At 41.1% G+C, this 19,833-nt stretch overlaps 1 protein-coding gene across 1 annotated transcript in view; it reads right to left on the reverse strand.

Annotated features, from left to right (window-relative positions):
* Positions 1 to 19,833, reverse strand: part of ntng1a (netrin g1a) — an 88,346-nt gene that overhangs the window by 41,957 nt on the left and 26,556 nt on the right. Inside the window, 2 exon segments of the mRNA XM_034212105.1 lie at positions 4,323 to 4,657; positions 4,659 to 4,967. Of these exon segments, the coding sequence (XP_034067996.1) occupies positions 4,323 to 4,657; positions 4,659 to 4,967 (644 nt within the window).

The following is a 19,833-nucleotide window of genomic DNA, read 5'->3' on the forward strand; positions in this document are numbered from 1 at the left end:
TGAACCTCTCAGCTCGGCCTCTCCTACCAACGAGGCATTCTCCCACACATTGACTAATGCAGACTGCTGATTTAAAAAAAAAAAAAGGCTGAAATGCAGAGCACAGCAAAAGGTAAATAGATGCTTATGGTGACACACAGACAGAGAGAGAGAGAGAGAGAGAGAGAGAGAGAGAGAGAGAGAGAGAGAGAGAGAGAGAGAGAGAGAGAGAGAGAGATGAGAGAGATAGACCGAGAAGAGAGAGAGATGAAGAGAGAGACAGATAGAGATTTAGAGAGAGAGAGAGAGAGAGAGAGAGAGAGAGAGAGAGAGAGAGAGAGAGAGAGACAGAGACTAAGGATGGTAGACAAGTGGAGTGACTTATTCAAGGGGGAAGTGGGCAGGGAGAAACATGAAATTAGCACAAATAGATTATCTGTCGACTACAGGCAGGCCTAAAAGCAAGCCAAGCGCTGTGGAGGGAGAGGGAGGAGGGGAAAAAAGCAGATTGACTTCTTGTTTGTTCCTCCCTTAGGGGCAGATCCGATAGAGCCATCACTCACTAAATTGCTGATCAGTAGTCGGAACAGCTGTAGCCAAAGCACACATGCACAGTCTGAACTACATGCCAATTAGAATATCAATATTATGACCCATGCACTTTTGGGAAGAAGAGCTGTATAATGTTTTATATTTGTGCTCGCTTCTGATGGAAACTTTGATTTATCATTATTTTTTGAATAATTGGACCAGTCTACATGCTACAACCGACTCATATCACTTATTTTCTTTCAGATCACAAGATAGATATATCTGCCAGATGAGAGTGGCTTCAATCTTCTTAGCCAACCCTATGCAAGTAAATAAATGAACACTAACTATCTCTGTGAGTAATGATAATACAGTCCCAATGATAGAATAGTGTGCTGCATTCTGCTTAACACTAGACACACTATTGCAATGATCTTACTGCACAAAATGCAATTGTTTCCAAAAAACATATTTTAAATGAGTGGGAATGATGACTAAAGTGTGGAGGCATGGTGACATATATGAATTCTGTGGGCGATTGCATTGGGCATGGAAACATGATTACTATGGATGATTCAATACCGTTTTTAGTATATAACTATAACATATTACATTGTTGTCTTCAATTATATTTCCAAATGGTTTCACATATAAGGCGAGCACTTAGATGTAGAAAACCAGAGACACTATATTTAAAGGCCGACTCCTACTTTGCTTTACATTCAAAGGATTTTCCGAGAGTTTTGATTAGCAAAAGTTATAGTGCATGTGTACTCAACCATAACAGAACACGGGACAATTAAAACCAGACCAGGAGTTTTCAAGGCAGTATCCTGAGATGTTACGGTATATGGTCAGTGTAGGGATTCACAGCCACTGAACAAGAGGCCGATGGGGAATCTAGACCAGATAAAAGGTTGGTGCATCTAACGAACAATTCGCTTCAAGAGAATGTTCTGTCTAACCTCAAGTCAAAGTGACAGTGACCTTCTGTGTTAATGCCCCGCGGTACATACTGTATTTGCTTTAGAAATTGAATCACAACTACCAAAGGTGCAAGGGTAAATTGTTAAAACAATTTTTTTCCTGTACTCAAATAGGGTAGAAACTAGCTTTGAATTTAGATCAAGATAGGGGGCAAACATTATTTCTTGGTTAATGACAGCAGGAGATAAGTTTGGAACTAATAGTCTATTACCAGATTTGGTTTTTTAAACGTTGTCGAATGGAGAGGATTGTTTTTTAGATTTTGTTTACTTCTTGCAATGTGTATTCTTTGGTTTATTTGGAATTTAGATGGTGTTTATCCCTCAAGAGGCGGTACATGAATGGAATGGGGCTAGGTCTTATATATAATTCAAAACAGGGACCCAGAGCCACTTCAGAGACAGGAGAATTAAAGTGAAACAGGGAGATGGGACAGGCCGAAAGAGAGAAACTGGGAACCAGAAAGAGATCTTTTGTAGCCCGAATCTTCTCCAGCTTTAATTACAATTTATTGATCACAGGCGGGATGGAAGAAGAGGAGGGGGAGATAGAAGGAAGAGGGGGAGACGGTTGACTAAATTGCAGGCTGCAGTTACTGTAAAGCATTTAAAATAGAGGAGCAGAGCAATTATGCCACAGTCATACAGTGTAATTAGAAATTCCTTCCAACCCTCCACACTTTCTATCTCCACACACCCATTTAGCCCTGCTTATACAATAAAACAGTAAGGGTGTCAAATTCATTTAAATCACCAAGCAGAATGCATTGTTCACATCCATCTCACAGCTCCACGCATGGTCTGATTTGAAATTCTTAACATCGATTTTTTCTTCGGAGTGCCTTTGGTCTGGTCCTCTTTCGTAATCAACCATAATAGAATGGCCATGCATGACACATTGGTTTCCCCTGTAACTACTTGGGCTACATGTTACTAATGGAAAGAGGTGTACTTCTGCAAAGTTAAGCTAGAAAGCTCACTTCCTTTCCTATCTTCTTCTCTTGTTGGTTGACCTACTTTAGCAAAGAGCTTAGATGCTTTTCTTTGTTTCTCACACTGTTGTGGCCAGGGCAGAAGATCTGCAAGCTCTCCTACTGTATTTCCCCCCACACCCTCCAAATCCAGAGGGATGGCAGCCGAGTCCAGCATAGTGAAATATGCCAGATTCAAGCTCACTGCCCCTGCAAAATCGCTCCCGCCGAGTCTCACAGAACCGAATTCCGGGGGTTAAGGAGCTTATGTCTGGTACACGACGCATGGAGAAAGGGACTGAGCAGTGATTCGCCATGGGAGAGGGAAAAGGAGAGTGAAGACTGTGTAGTGTGCATCTCATTATGTCTGAACTATGTGTTACCTTTGGTAAACAGTGGAAAACATTGCTTAGGCGAGCGTCACTCTGGGAGCAGCAGGCTAGTAAACGACAGCGGCCCAATAGTGTTGCGCAGCCATTGTTCAAATCTACAGCCCCACAGGGATGCATGAGTTTGGTCATGATTAGTCAGATAGAATAAATAATCTACGCTTATGACAGCACGCTTCATTCCAGAGTGTTGAATGGATGCCCCGTTCAACACTTTTGTGTTAATACATTCCCTCCAGTTATTTTTACTGAATAACCTTCTCAATCAGGAGAAAAGTCAAAAATGATATTTCTGAGCGAGGCATTCATTATCATAGCCGGTTGGGCTCAAGGGTACCTTCCATTTACAATATGTTAGAGCCATGTGTCGAATGACTGTAATTTCATGGCATTATAAGGAAATCAACAAATTAAAGATTCATTAAATAGCTTGAAGGCATTTGACAATATTATTGTAAATAATGTCACAGCAGCAAAGATAATAGAACAGTACGACTATAGCCAGCGTAGCATGAGAATGACAACAATTTAGATCTTTAAATTAGCACCTGATGCTAATCCTTGCCCTCAGCTGAGAACATCTTGATTTATTTTTCACACAACCACATTGGTTAGACGTTAGAGCAACTGATGTTTGCTGTGCCCTGAGCACTACTGATATTTCTATCTGCAGTCATCTTCCCAACTTCCAATTGTTGTGACGTTCCGCCAGTCTGCACTTCTGTACTGCCATCCTCTCATGTGTGAAAAGCAAAACAAGAGTAATTAAATCTTCATTCCTTCACCCCCAACACCATATTCACATCTGTTGAATTGGAGAACCACACTGTGTAAAACATATCTATTTAAGTGTATGCCCCAGTGACTCTTGTTGTAGCGTCAAGGAGCATGGGAAGCATTTGTCGTCCTTTCCTCTAACAGCATAATGGCGTCTTGTTTTCATGTTATATGACCCTCTGTGAATTCCGTAAATCAAGCACTAATTACAACGCGCAGTGACCTGACGGCTGAAATGTCTTCCACGGGCTAATAGACAGTAGAGTGAATTTTGTGTCCAAAATAGAGTGCTTCAGCAAGCCGTAAGCATCTCAGTTAATTAAGACATGCTGACAACTGGTGAACTCCGCACATCATTATGGATCCGCTGCCTAATTGGAAAGTATGGTAACGGTAAACGCATTTTTCTTCACTATTGAGTAGCTGTACTGTCGCTGCAATAAACCACAGTGGAAACAGAGAGGTAATCCAAAACGTGTTCCTTTAGGGAATTAGTCCCCCCATTGGTGGAGTAGCACCCCAGGGGTTCCTAGTTAGACCCCTGATTTAGTTTAATTGGCATAAATTCCCTTACAAATTTGGAATTGATCAAATAACTTTTGGGGTCCTTAGCTGTCTGAAACCGTGGAGCCAAATTGCTTGTTTTGCCTGCTTTGCTCTTGGCATGATCAGAAGAACTCAAGTCTTACCTGCCATGGACTTTGATGTCAGAAATGGCGTAGAAGTATCTGGTCAGTTTGTCCTCGTCCACCATGGTAGCTCCTGTGGCAGGCCGCAGCAGACGGATTCTCAGGTCTGTGATGGTGAAGAAGTCCCGCAGATTCTTGGTGGTGTCCAGTTGGCCATAAAGCGAAGCCATGTTGTGGAGTCGGGGCCCAGCAAACAGCGCAAAGCGGTCCTTGATCTCAAAGCGCACCGTTTTGTCATACTTCCACACGTACCCTCGTGAGTAGTCCTCTGTGCAGATGATGTCCAGCAGTGTGTGCTGAGTCAGGTCCTGCACCGTCTTGGGCTCCATGGTGAAAGGCGTCCAGACAGTCAGTGGCATAGAACTGGTACGGCTGCCAGGTTCTTCCATAATCCAGAGACTTTTCTAGGACCATCTGCTCGGGCCGGCCCGACTCAAAGGTGAGGACGATGTCATCAGTCAGCTCGATGGTCTTGTTCCATGATAGCGTGATGTTTACTAGAAGGGCCTTTGGGTACTTCTGCCAAGATGTGGACTGCCAGAAAGTAGTGGGATTACGGCCCTCGATGTCAAACATGAGCTTTGGAGGGTGGGCCAGTTCCTCTGTGTTGGCGTCACATTCATTGTTACACATGTAGGGGTTCTCCTACAGTGAGAGCAAAACAGAGAAGGAAGAAGACATGTTGTTAGTCTTTGCAAAAAACAAGCAAAAAGGTTATTTTCAATCAGATTTTTACGTCACAATGTAGGCATCATGTGCATATACATGCTCTGCTGGGCATAGTGTGCAGTCACATATAAATAATCAAAAGCCACGTAGCTATGTTGTACATCAATCTTTGAAGAACCTGCCAACACCAATGTTTAACTCAGTTAATTGTCACTGTCATTAGAGTGCTTCCTCTCTGTTGCATTGTTACATCCTGTCACTACAAATGTCACACCCTTCCCAGTCCTGAAATTAAGATGTTGATGCAGAATTCTAATGTTGAAAAAAAAAAAAAGTGTGGGCACAAATTAAATAGTAAACTCATCACATAACATGAATAGCCGAGTGATCTCATTGGCTCATCAAGTATCTGTTCAGACTGTATCTGTGTTCTTGTGTCTTATTGACCTTTTCCCACTTGATTCAGTAACACTGAGCACATTGACGCCTCCAAACCGTTGACCTAAACCTTGTAGACCATTTACTCGTTTTCATCATAACTTCTTTAATTAAAGAGTTATATTTTAATGCCTTGTTTCCTAATATAAATTGTGTTTTTTAGAGTTTTACTGCAAGCTTTTTTTTAGATTCTTCAAGCTGTTTGCTTGAAAGAGATATTTCCAAAAACATTTGTCCGATTTACCACAAATCATTACAAGCCAATGTTCTCTCCTTGCTCCCTGGGGGCTTCATCTAGTTGTCAGGGGGAGGAGGCACTCCTCCACGAGGACCTTTCAAGTGCTACAAGCGCCAATTTATCAGGACAAGATAATCCACTACTTGATTAGGTGGGAGATGTCACCCTGTGTGTGCCTGTGTGAGTGTGGCAATGTAGTGAGGACACAGGGAGAGGATCAGGCCTCTGATGTAAGACAGTCTAATGAAGCGTTGAGGCAGAGATCGAGTGAGTTAGAGGGAGAAACAGCTCCATTCGGCTAATAAGCTTCGCAAGTTTTTTCTCATCCTCCAAGGCAAGGTGACAATGAAACAGGGCTCTGTCAGGGCCTGTGACTGTCGGAGGGGCCCATTAATATCCTGTCTGGACCGTCCCCTACAGGGTTCTCCCGGCTCTGGACAGCGGTGGCAGCGAGGACACGGTGGAAGAAAGCAGAGTGGCAGTGGAAAATTCCATTTTGGTTTTAGTGTACCATCTCATGGTGGGAGGTTAGGTGTGCCATTAACTGCAGCATCTGGTGCGCCATGTATCTACAGACAGATGTGTAATAACTCATATGAGACAGTTATGCCTGCTTAGGGGGTGAGCACATCTCCAAAAAACACACTTGGCATGCAGGAGGGCTCACTGTGTGTCTGTGGCTTGTTGGAAATGTGCATTTATCGAGGGAGACCTAAAACTGTTATTCAACAACGGCGGAGCACTCTGCTCAGAGCACAGGTGTAGACTTGGGGGAGAGAGGAAGTTATGTTGCTTTTAATTCCCCCATTATTATTATTAAGTATACTGTATTTCTACCACACCCACTGACTTACTCCTACTCACATGCACTTAAGCACTTCCCCTTTTTCTGCAGGTAATCCTATTAAACGAGACAATTATATTTCAATCAATGCAATTAATGCTGCTCGAGCGCCTGACCCTTTTTCGTGCAGATTTTTCTACTGTATTTGTTTAATTCTTATAACACTCCTGGAAAGCAAGAATACCTTAATGTCAAAAATATACTTCACTACAAGTAGAAGTAATTCATCTTTCACTAAAATTAACTTAATATCTCCTTAAAGTATCACACTTTTAACCATGCTGCATTAATGTACAGGTGGACTCAAAGTATCAAAAGTAAAAAATACTAGCAAATAATATTGTTGTATAATATATTATTTGACTACTACAGATGTCAAAATACGTAAAGATTTGTATTGCTGTTGCAAATTCAGGTTGGGCTAATTTTAGGTAATTTATATACTGTTTGGGAAATGTATAAAGATCATATTTTAAAATTACATTTCAGTACTAGGAAAATATACTAAAAGATACTTTCCATCACAGCTTAGAGGAGATGCACCTACGCCTCCATCAACCCATAATACTCAGAAACCTCTGAGCTGTAGCCTTGAAAATTAAAGGCAAGAAAACACCACATGCTGTATGTCTTTATGTGAGCAGGTTTATCCGGTCGGAGGTTAAGCTTTTAGTACCGTTATGTCTGAATCCGGCAGATACAGTGATCAGCTATTACTGTAACACCCACACACACAAACTGCCAGCACATCTCTGTAATCAGACAGAGATGTATCCCTATCGATCGCTGTGGCCGAGCAGCTGAAAAAGTGCTGCGTGTTGCACCTGGCAACCTCGGCCATTTGTCCAACTCTGCCCAGAACACACAAAACATTCATTACTGTCTCCTCTGCTTCTTGCCTAATGACACAATCCTGCCTTTATGAAGATCAATAACCTCGCTGGTCAGAAGAGAAAGGAGATGAAACGCTGAGTACGGCCTCATGCAAAATCAATGGCAGATTTCTGTATTTTACTACAGGGCGCCGCTGAGGTCTCTGTCAGCCGATTAATGGTTTGGCCCACATTAAAGTAATTGACAGCACCCGGCATGGCAACGCAGCATTTCTGTAATTACAAAAGATGTTTCTATTAATCCCAGTGTGATGATAAGTGGCCAGGATGGGGGACAGCCATCGTGGATTACAAAGCCAGCGCTGAGGTTGCTGGAGCGGAGAGGTCACGCTAAATTGGTGCTAATAGAGATGTCCACGACCCACCCAAAACACAGAGGCTTAATCCGATTATTAGCATTGTGATGCAGTGAGATAGAGTGCTAGAGTGTGTGTGTGTGCAAGTGGGTACTCGTGTAAAATCAACATGAACGTGGTTGTTGTCGGATTTTACAAATCTTCGGGAGCTGCTCTAAATTCCTTGCGTGTTGTCCCCATTATTGTCGAACTGTTCAGCCTAATTTTAACCAGCCCGGCGAGAGAAATAAAAATCGACAATGCAGCGACGTTGAGGATAATAAATTAGACTAATTCCTTTCAGCTGCACGCCACAGACAAGCACTATTTGTAGCGTTGAGGTCACAGGGAAGTGGTTTCCTCTTGCTTCATTCCTGAACAAGGCTATTAGACATGTTACAGACTAATTTGCCTTCATATTACTTGTCCAAAGCAATTTAAAAACACAACAACATTTGTAAATCAAGGGGCTATTTCCAGCTGCGTATTTCAGTTTTTATACATTTTAGTTTGTCTCGGCAACTGCTACAATTAATGAACCATTATAAAACATGTTCTACTGCTGTATCTTCTTGACTTATCCTTTAATTAAATAGATAACGGCACTTTAACTCTATCTACAATTATTCTTACTTTTATGCAAATTCTCAATTTTTTTTATGACTTATTACTTGACTACAAAATGTGAATAACTACATTATTGGCATAGATAACATGCTGCTATGTTTTATTTTGTGCGTGTTTAGGGATGGTTGAACCCAAGAATAAACCTTAATGTATAAAGTTGATCATCTAAGGGGGTGGGGTGTTATTTTCCACCAGTTATCGTATTGGCAACAACAATCAGAAACAGAGGTCGAAGTTGTGATCCATGAAAAGTAGATAACGGTGACCATATCAAAAGAAGTGAAGATAAGTTACCGAGTTTTTGACTGTTTCTAGGTTTAAAATAAGATATGACCACGGTGGCTGACAGTCTCGGCCCGGAAAAACCATAAGCGCTGATGGAAGACGGGACAAGGGGGAATATAAATTTGCTAACTGCCGACAAGCCTTCGAGATAGATGGGCTCTCACCAATCAAACAAAACTCGTTTGTGTGACAGATGTCTTGGACTTGTAACCCAGATAGCAAAGCTCTATCTGCCTTTCCCCTCCTTTGTTCTTCTTTCTCTCCATTTCTCGCAATTGTACATTACATTTTAAAAGTGATAAGTGTGCCTAAGATCTAATACTTTTAAACTGTCGCTAAATATTACCAGACTGTGCTCAGAAATGTATTTTATGTAGAAATTCCGCAATCATCCTTCTTTGTCAATTAACTCAGTATGGATGCTGCAGCGCAAAACATTTAGGAACTGCTGCTGTTCCTTCTGATTCAAGATAGCTCCAGAAATTAAATATTATGTTTTGTTTATTCATATGCAATTTGGACCCACACAATGCAGGCAAACAACGGATCCTTCCAACCGACAACACCCACATGAAATCCTGCTTTTGCTGTTATTGTAGCATTGGAGAGAGACAAAGACAGATGGAAAGTGATTGGGGGAGTTTATCTCTAAACACATATCAATACCAGAGCCCAGGAACTCCTAATGAGAACAACAAATTGCTTCCTCGCCGCATGCTCCAGCCTTTGCTTGTTGGGGAAGGAAGATGCTCTGCGCGACAGTTTTATTGGAAATAAATTCAAATCATTTCCAACTCACACTCCCACTCTTATCCTTTGTATCTTAAAACGGCTGACCTAACAATATTGAGTTTTATGTTAGGCTTGTGTTTACAAGTGCCATAGAGGTTAAACATTAAGATTTAAGGTCATAGGCTGCATTTGGATCTCCATTAACCATTCAAATGTTTTAATTATTAAAACCATTAAACATTTGAACAAACCTCCGATGTTGAACAAAATAAAAACCTATATAAAAATGTCCCTCAATTGGCAACTTTGCTTTTTTCAGAAAACTAAGTGACATCACAGAGACAGCGTCCATCTTTCTATGAGTGGATAAATCCCAGCATGCATTGTACAAGATGCACACTCGACCCTGGAAAGGTCAGCTAACTTCTTGAAAGGCTACCAATAATATACCATCGTCAAAATTGATAAGTATAACTTCATCAATATTCCTTCTTCTTACAGGACAGTAAGACGAAGAAGAAGATATACTTTATTAATCCTCAACAGGGAAAATTACTTTAAATTACTTAAATCCTGCTATATAGTTCAGTTTTAAATAAATACACACATTTTGTCATTTCTATATTTTGCGACATACTTTTACAACTTTGTATCACGAATGTAAAAATGTCATTGCATCAACAGTATATATTTCCTCCCACCTTTTCCCCAGACTTGCATAATCCCTACCTTACATCTATCCATTTCTACCTCTCTTTCCTCAGCAAGGCGTGTGTGTTTGTGTGTTTGTGTGTGTGTGTGTGTGTGTGTGTGAGGCGCGGTGTGTAGGGGTTAAAGCTATCCCTGCTGCATTAATGAGACCTTGTGTTCCACAATAGATTTCTCCCCCCCGACCCAGGGGCTTGATTGAAGCAGTGCTCTCTCAATTTCAAACCCTCTCTCTCTCTCGCTCCAGTCGTGCCAACACCTTCACTGGACCCCCCCCACCCACCGCTCCCTCTCCCTCAGATGGTGCTGGGTGGTGCAGACAGAAAGAGGGGCTTAACCTGGACGTGGAATGAATATTGGATGCCAGTGTGACAGATTACAGTGGTAATAGACACCCAGGCCAAATCCTCACAAGGATTACAATCATATTTTCAAATGGCTCAGGGTCGGCCAGAGGTCGGCCTCGACGGTGGTCAACAAGGCAACAGGGAACCTGAAATCACACACACACAAACACACACACACGCACCCAAACACACACCAGCCTCAGCTTGCCAACTGTCTCACATGGGACATCTTTTTTTTATACAGATTTTTTACATAACCAGTTTTTTTTGCAGTTAGTTTAAGGTTAAAACAGTGAAAGCAGGAACATCAATTAAGGATTATAATGAGTTTAAGGAATGGGTTGAAAATTAAACCCTGATTTTTTTAACAAACTCAAACATTAATAAGTGACAACAAATGCGATCAATAATTGCCAAATGAGGATTGCTAAAAGCATTGTGAATTGAGTATGTTGGTTGATAACGTAAATGAATTAACACATGAAATGTGTTGCTCATCCACACAGACACGGATATTCAAAGGGTTTTGGTGCTCCACCAGCCCTCAGCAGCCTGATATGGACCGCTAGCAGACAGCTCAAAGTGTCCAGCAGATGAAATATGCTGTTTTGTGGCACCAGCGGGGGAAATACAATAGTGATCTAAAGCAACTCGCCGCACAGTTCAACCACCTTAAGCACCGCGGTAAGGGCCGCCCAGTCGGCTGAGGGGGGGTTATGAGGCGAGACGGTGTGTCCTCGTGTTGCGTTCATCGCGATCAGTAGAGGCGATTGAGAAGATTCATGAGCCTAAAGACAATGGTGGGGAAAGCCTTCAGCACGCAGCCTCGGCACATCGAGAGGATAGAAAAACAATTTGATATTCCATTATCTTTTATATGGCGGTGCGAGCCCCACTGGGTACCACTACGATATGGTTTGGAGGACAGGACGATATCCCCTGTTTAAGCGATATGGTATATCTGTGAGAGCGAGGACAGTACTTCAAGAGCTACGGCCAAGTGGTGTTGATGGCTGTAAGCATACCTTTAACACAGGCAGTTAACTCGACCGGTTAGTGTACCACTCACTTCATCCTTGCATACTTTGCAAGCTAACCGTTTACTTCAGGGTACATAGATCGTGTTGTGACACACATACTCTGGAGGACCATTTTCAATAAGGAATAATGTTTAAAATCATTACTTTGTGTAACAATTATTGATTTTTACAAGTAGTCATGTGATAAGATAATGACACAGATAATCCTGAATGGGATCATTACACAATGATGACATGCTCGCTGTACAATATCCCTAACATTTGACTAATAAATAAAAAAGGTATTTAAATTGTTTCAAATTAGTCAAGCTTAGCTATAATCCTCTAAACTCCTTGACACTTCACAGGTAACTCCTGGGGTAGGACCTCTGGTTGGAAACCGAATTAGACAATATTGTCTTAATACAGAAGTTCCAATGCTAACAATAATGAATAGTTAAAGAAAACCCAGTGATAGTAACATTAATTAAAAATAGAAACAGAAAAATGGGAACCATTTGAAATGAAAGCCTCATCCTTTATAAAGTTCTACAGGAAAAAAAAATATAGCATTATTAATTAACAAGTTACTTAAAAAGAAAAGTTTAAAAGTCATACATTTAGTTTGAGTGCTGTCACAAACTGGTCATTTGGATTATGTATTATGCGTCTTAGATAAAATGGTGACTCATAAACTACAATGAAAATTGCTCTGCTCAACACAGCAGATTGTGTTCTGTGGATTAAAACTTAAAATATATTTTTAAACAGCAACATCAGAAATGGATCATGGGGATTTTCCACCATCTTTCCACCAGACAAGTGTCATTCATCGTTTATTAAGATGACATTTCTCCACAGTGAGCCAATACACCAGGGCCCAATCGATCGGCTGGCTGCTGCAATGCTACATCTCTCAATCAAACTGTCTGCTCAGATAACATGAAGAATTTTTCACCATACATTAAGACTTGAGAACAAGACTCGCCTGTAGCCACCCCTCATCCTTTAGCTGAGACACCCCCCGGGGGTTGACGTCACGTGGCCGAGGTCATATCACACTTTCACTGCCGCTCCACCCCCCACTGCCATTCCTAGGCCTCTCACCAATCTTTCATTCACAGGTTTGTTTAATGGTGTAATAATGTTATACACCCCGCATAGAAGCCCTCTAGAGAGATATGGATCACTGTCAGGTTGACCAAGCTCAGAGGCAGACCTCGCTGCCCCCGCTTCCTCCCCATGGATACAATCCCCAACCAGCCTCCAACCATATGGCTACCATACAAATTAGTGCTAGGTCATTTGTGAAGCCAGTGGGGAAAGAAGCATTACACAAAGGGACATTTGAGCTATAATTGGTGTGGCCATGTGTGAGACTAACCATGCCTTAGCACCAGTAAGTATATATTTGAATTGCATTATGCATTAAGACATTTGAAATTACAACATGCTGAGGTAAAACATACACGATACTACAATGTTGATATGCTAGATTTTTGATTATCCTTTATGATGTCTGAGGTATATTTCTCTTTTTAGTTTCATCCTCTCCCAACAGATAAATCCAGGGATCAAAAACCATCTGTCTGTGAAGTGGAATATATTTTGCATGCAACTGTATTACCATAACTTCATTACTAGTGGTTGAAATTAATACTTATTGCCAAGAACAAGCATAAGAGTAGTGTCCATTTAACACTTTTTGGCTCTGAAATCTCTTCCAGTCATATAAGTGCAATCACACTCCTCGTGAAGCCTTCTCAATCAAGCCCCCGTCATTGAGCTTCAACCCTCATTACTGGCTCCACTGTGTGAACACGGAGCATCTATATGTGTTAATGAGCACTTAGGTGACTCGGTCAGCAGCAGCCAGAGCAGGGGGGGGGGGAATTTAGCACCTTATAATAATCTATAAGCATGATATGAGGGAGCGAAAGGTGTTGGAGATGTCAACAAAATCCAATCAGTGGTCATCTTCCGGATTTGTTGTTCTTTACTGCAGTCTTTAGGGGGCTCTTATTTGATTTATTTTCTTAAAGTCAGAGCTTTTAAGAGATGATTAAAATCAATAGGGTGGTAAAGCTAGGCATTCCCAGTGTGGATATTTAACTGTGCACAGCGTAGTTGGGATTCAGCTCCAGGCCTCTCCGTCAGATCACTGAAGGTCTATTTAGTCATTCTGCAGGGAGACTTTCTTCTTGTTTCCCCTGTATTCTTCTTTCTCTGTCTCCTTCTTTCCCCTCCATTTTTTTCTTACCACTGAATCTGAGGAAGTGATTGGCAGATGACTCCTGGGAAAAAGAGCTCAGGCCTTTTCCTCTCTCGGAAGCTCTCAGGATCATGACACTCAAACGCACTGACAGGCAAAGATGGCGCGCGCACACACACACTCAAATATATTTCAAAGGCTAGTCACACAGAACCCTTAAGAAAAATATGGACACAAATACCCACATACACTCACACACATACATCGACTTGGCACTATTTATATGATTCTTGACAGCTTAGTATACTTACAAAAATTAATAAAATGAGTTCATTTTTGGACTTTTTACTCAGATTTCATCCTACATTATTAAATAAAAAAGCTTAATAACTCAGTATGATCAGCAGTTGTAACCACAGAAAATAATGGAAATGACCCCTTGAATTAATCTAACTCAAGGGATTCAAAAACATAGGTATCAGTTTGACACCATGAACTAATCCTGTGACTATTCTGCATCATGAAACATCATTAAAACTGAGTTAAAGAAACTTGTCAATACCAGCGACAAACATCGCACTAAAGCGAGAGACACTTGACTCTCTGAAAGCTTGTCGCAGTTTTCCCTTGATCTTCTCCTGTCAGGCTAAAAGAGGCTATCAAATAAAAACGAAAGGAAGACTCTAATAGCGTGCAGCCAGCAATAAAACACAAGTGGATCCATTCGATTCCACGACAATAACTTTGAGTATCCGCCGCCATCGTAATCACAATCCTCAAAAGGGAGTCAAGGGTACTCCGCCAGCTGATTGTCCCTGAGCCCTTGATGAGCCACCGTTATAAAAGATGAGAGAAGAGTGAGGAAAAAACAGAAAAGGAAATCAAAAACTTAAACAGGGCCAGAGGGAAACTCGACACTAATCAACTCCACTCTGCTAAAATTATAGATGAATTAAGTACTCTGTTAGTGATTAATTAAACCAAGAGATTCAACCTAAGAGACACACAGAGCAGTGTGTGTGTGTGTGTGTGTGTGTGTGTGTGTGTGTGTGTGTGTGTGTGTGTGTGTGTGTGTGTGTGTGTGTGTGTGTGTGTGTGTGTGTGAGTGAGAGAGGGGGGGCCTGTAAAATGTCTTGTGTACATTTCTGGCACCAAATACAGAAACACACCGGTTTGCAGGCGGCAACCCACTTTAGAGAAGGATTAGATGCAGTGGTTGGTCTTGTGATCGCTGCACACAGGCTGTGCTCATTAAGTAAAAAACATAAGCTTAAAATAGCTGGAATAAAAGGATATGGGAGGAGAGACTCTTTGTTTACACTCATAGGACTATAAACCACCTTAAAGTAATATTTAACATATATTTGGTATACTCAATGTACATATGTTGACTATAAAAGGAGCGGGCTCATTAGGGACGTGTGCAGTATGTGTGTGTTTTGTGGCGTTTAATGTCATGATGGATTTAATGTGGTAGGTTTCATGTTGGTTCCTGTAACTCTAAATCAACATAGGAATATTAGCAGGGTTAAATAACATAATGTTAGCTAAGTAGGCTGCACATGCTATAGGAAGAGTTGATTTTAATGGAAGGGAAGAGGGACATAAATCATATAACTTTAATGCCATTTTAGGACAGTCCCTAACTCAAGGTAGTGAGTTTACATCTACTCTCAAGACACACACAGTGCCAGGCTGTAATATGGGATCATGATAAAAAACAAAGAACACCGTTGCAATTATAACTTTAATCAGTTTTACCATATTTGATCTGCAGGATAAAGTTGACTGAATGAGGAAACTCGTTAGATGTTTAAATATTGATTCTTAACCGAGCTACACCTGTGTGTTGTTAGCTCTTTGCCTCTTTGTTTTTTTATCAAATCTGTATCAAAGGAAGTAAAGCTGCTTTAGACTTCCATGTTTGATAAATCCTCAAAGATATCAGATATGCCATCAGTGTGAAAACATGGATTGTCACTCAATGATTTTATCAGTGTGTGATGTTTGTGGGTTTGGATTTGTTTGAGTTATGACACAATTTGCCACTTATGTCATATTACTATTTATTCAGGTGACAAGAAGGCTTGTTGTTTCATATAAGCTGCTAATAAGATGCAGCTCTGCTGGTAGCCATACAAGAGGGAAGTCACACTAAGTTAGAGCAGACTGGTAGATTTCAGACATGTCTTATGTCTTGACAGACACTCGAACACAATCAGAATGGCGCTTAATCAAGTGTGTCAGTGACTCTGGGGAGACAGCGTGCCGAACATCATTGGCTTTTTTTTTTTTACTATTTCACAGCTAAAGTAACAGAAGAATTGCTGCACTCAAGAATATTCTCCTTGTAAAGATAGATATCCTTGATATACATCATCCCCAGCCTTTTATTAAGCTTGTAATATACATACAATAACTTCAAACAGCAGTTAGTATTTGATCTGGGACAGATAATAAAGCCCTCTTGTTTGTAGAGGTGTTAGGTGTTTTTTTTGTAGAGTGGGTTGGTAAAATAAAAGAGAACAGTGCTGACTGCAGGTTCCCATGTCCTATTTTAGTACTTGACTATTTATGAACTCCTACAAGGATATGTGCATACAACTACATTTGTGCAAACACAGTTAGATTTCACCTTGCATTTCTAACGCTAAGGAAGGCTTGCTTAATAAGGGAGATGCTGGGATATCATTGTGCAGGATTAAAACACAAAGTACATATTGAAAGAGGAGGTTTTTTCTAGAAATAATATTCCTACAACTTTCAATGAGCCATAAAGTAATAGCTAACATAAACGGAGTAATTCATTAGCGTAAACTCTGTATGTTCACAAGAAGATGGATATACAACACAATCAATTAACCATTGTTCCACATATTCTTGTTTGTATGCTTTGATGAATGCCTAAAAAAATAAATGTATTTGTATAGTCTGCTGGTTTTTATTCATACCAGTGTATATATTTATATATATATATAAACACAATGGTTGTTTGATTCCCAGGCCCTCCACCCAGGATCACTGATCCACCACTCAACATGCTTTCTGTTCATTGGCTTCCTGTTCAGCTATTCTGTATCACCCCTGTCCAAACACCACCAGTCACAGGCAAGACTTTCTTGCCTGTGACTGACAACAATAACACTGCATAGTGAAACCAGGGTGCAGCGCCTTTGTTTCCAGCCCCAGCAATGTCTCAAACTCCTTCTCGCTAAGCAGGAAAATATCCCTCGTTTTACTCCTATGTGCTTCTCCGCGTCTCCCCTCTACTGCCTTTTCCTTTACTTCTCTCTCAAATTGATTTCTTCTGACGTGACAGAGTTGTGGAAGCCATGGGCGGAGGTGTTACAAATGCTCAGTCACCACTCTAAACATGTCAGGGAGCGAACGCCTCGACAGCTCTTCGGATGCAACTCGGGGAATTGGCGACGATGCTCTGCCCCGCCACCGCCTGTTTGACTTCAGCCTTTATCTCTCATTTAAACTACACTGGAACATTTTCTGTGTCTACCCCGTTCGGCTGGCCTAGTTTTGATACTGGCGAGGGAGAGCACGCTGCCGGGGAGAGGTGGCAAGGAAAAGCGATGGAAAAGGCAAACACTGGATGCCAAAGGGAATGATGCATACAAAAGTATACAGTTTAGTAGTTGGTTTAACAAGCTTTTTGTATGTAAGGAATAAAATACTAAAACAACATCAATAAACGAGACACATTATCGGAATGGAGAGCAAACAACAGCAGCTCTTTATGATGCAACAGGGATCGACAATGTCAATACCACTCGACTGCCGCTTTATTTCATCGTAAATAAGGAATCACTGGAGCAGTGGCGGAAAAAATAACGTTAATGCATATCACTGCGGAGTATCAAACTTCAGCCTTTCCTCTGAGTCAACAGTATTGGCAGGATGAATGCTGGCTGTAATTCAGTCTTCCTTATAGATCTAATCTCTGTGGCATTATCAGACCACTACCTGGGTCTGAAGTGTGTGTGTGTGTGTGTGTGTGTGTGTGTGTGTGTGTGTGTGTGTGTGTGTGTGTGTGTGTGTGTGTGTGTGTGTGTGTGTGTGTGTGTGTGTGTGTGTGTGTGTGTGAGTGAGAGAGAGAGAGAGAGAGGAGTTCTTTCCCGATACGTTTGTGTACCTTTGCTCTTGGGTGCAGTGCAGTGTTACATGATTTCTAATAATAATGTTTTTATACAATGTTGTTCTTCACAACTTTTTTGCAGTAGTTTGGGGCACTTTTAAAAAAACAAATCCAAGTAGAAAGCCAGGTCCATAAAGACAAAGGTTTTGATGTCATTATGTCTAAATTGTGTCCGATAGACTTCCCTTACATTTATCGAACACAATAAAAAAACAAACATTATCCATGTAATCTAGATTTGACAACAAAAAAGCCCTATTCACACACAGACACACACACATACTGTAAACCCTTGGAGAGGGTCTGTTGGCAGAGAGACAGAGCAGCCTTGCCAAACCTCCTCCCAGTTTAAATGACAGCCAATCTACCTGAATAAATAAACCTCCTGAATATCAATAAAGCAGTGAGAACAAGCTGTGGTGCAGTGTGGAAATGTTACCTAATTAGAATCTGTCAATTTAACTTGCAGACAGTAAGTTCTGATGCCACATTACAGATCCAGACTTCAAATAAAGTAACCCGAGTGTGAATGATGTTTTTAAAGAAACCGTTGAGTTTTTCCACTATAGTTTCAAGTGAGAGAGCAGGCTTTGGTAAGCTTTGTTTGTTTCCGTCTGAAGACTGCTTGAATAGAGGATGACAAGCGGGTGAAAGTATATTGTGCATTGACCTTGGGCCTGGGCTTGTACAAGAAATCAAATGGCTTTAATCGGAGCTAAGCACTTTTATGTGGGAGCAGTAAAGGTCACTGTGTACAGGTATCCTTCGTAACCTTAAAGGCCTTGAAGTCTATTGTTAACATTTATATAGCCTATTTGAGTCTAAATATGTAAGGGTTATAACTGCAGTGTTACTAGTTCAATCTTCAGCTCTTTCTCACATGGCTCTTAATTTGACTTGTAGGGATGAACCAGGTCTAAGGGACAACCTGATTGGATTCCGAAAGCTTAGTTTTCCTGCGAGAGGTTACAAGGTTGTGTGTTTGTACTCAGGAGGAATTCAGATGTGGAGGAAAAAAACACGTTGAAAAGGTGGGAAAGAGCAATGACGAGCAATGCTAGGTTCTTAACATTCTGATGAAATAGAAGCTAACCTTGTGAAAAGCCTGCATTTGAATAAAATCTCAAAAGTTTTTATGGAAAAAGAAAAGCAGGGAAAGAGGGAGATGGACAGGTTCGCTTCTGAGAAATCCTCGTGTATTTACTTCAACCAGAGTCTCCTCACAGCAGGAACTCTCACCCAGGGGAGGAGGAAGGGTGTGATCAGCAGCCAGGCTGGATCTCAATAATTCAGGCTGGTCTGCTCCTCACCTCAGCCAGCCTCACACGAACCACACTCGTCCAAATGCCCAGCTTTGGCTTGTACTAGCATCACCACTAAATATGACGTGCTGTACATCCAGTTAGCCTTTCAACTATAGCATATGAACAACCAAAAACATGGTTGCTGTTACAACTGAAACACGTTGCTCTGGTTGGGGGTTAGTGTTTATGTGTTGGCACGCCTCAGCACTGCAGCTCTGTCAGCCGATTAAATATTATTGTTTGTTGCTTTCAGAACATTAGATGATTGCTCCACAGGCTCCACTTATGCTGTTTTATGGCCGACAATAAGCCTGAGTCATTGCCATAATGTCGGTGTAATTCAACGTAATGATTCTTTTGCATTTTACATGCAGCTGAGGTATGATATGATACTTGCCTGCAAGTATTTTGCTGCTGAACAGATGCTGATACGCATATGTGCTTAGGTTAACAACTCAACTTGGTTCCAAGATACTTTACAAGGCTGTTTTTATTTATAAATCTTGGGAATACAAAACTACACCTGCCTCTCTGACCTACATCAGTGTTGCCCTTGATCCTTCACAACTCACTGGGCTGTGTTTCAGAATAACATTGAAAGGTTTTTGTAATTTCTATAATGAAACAGATACATTCAAATATGGCAGCAGGAAGTGTGTCCCGTGTTCACTTCACAACAAACGTACCAAATATCTTCCAGACAAATCTGAACT

The sequence above is a fragment of the Gymnodraco acuticeps genome, unplaced genomic scaffold (assembly GCF_902827175.1).
Source record: "Gymnodraco acuticeps unplaced genomic scaffold, fGymAcu1.1, whole genome shotgun sequence".
Classification (NCBI taxonomy): domain Eukaryota; kingdom Metazoa; phylum Chordata; class Actinopteri; order Perciformes; family Bathydraconidae; genus Gymnodraco; species Gymnodraco acuticeps.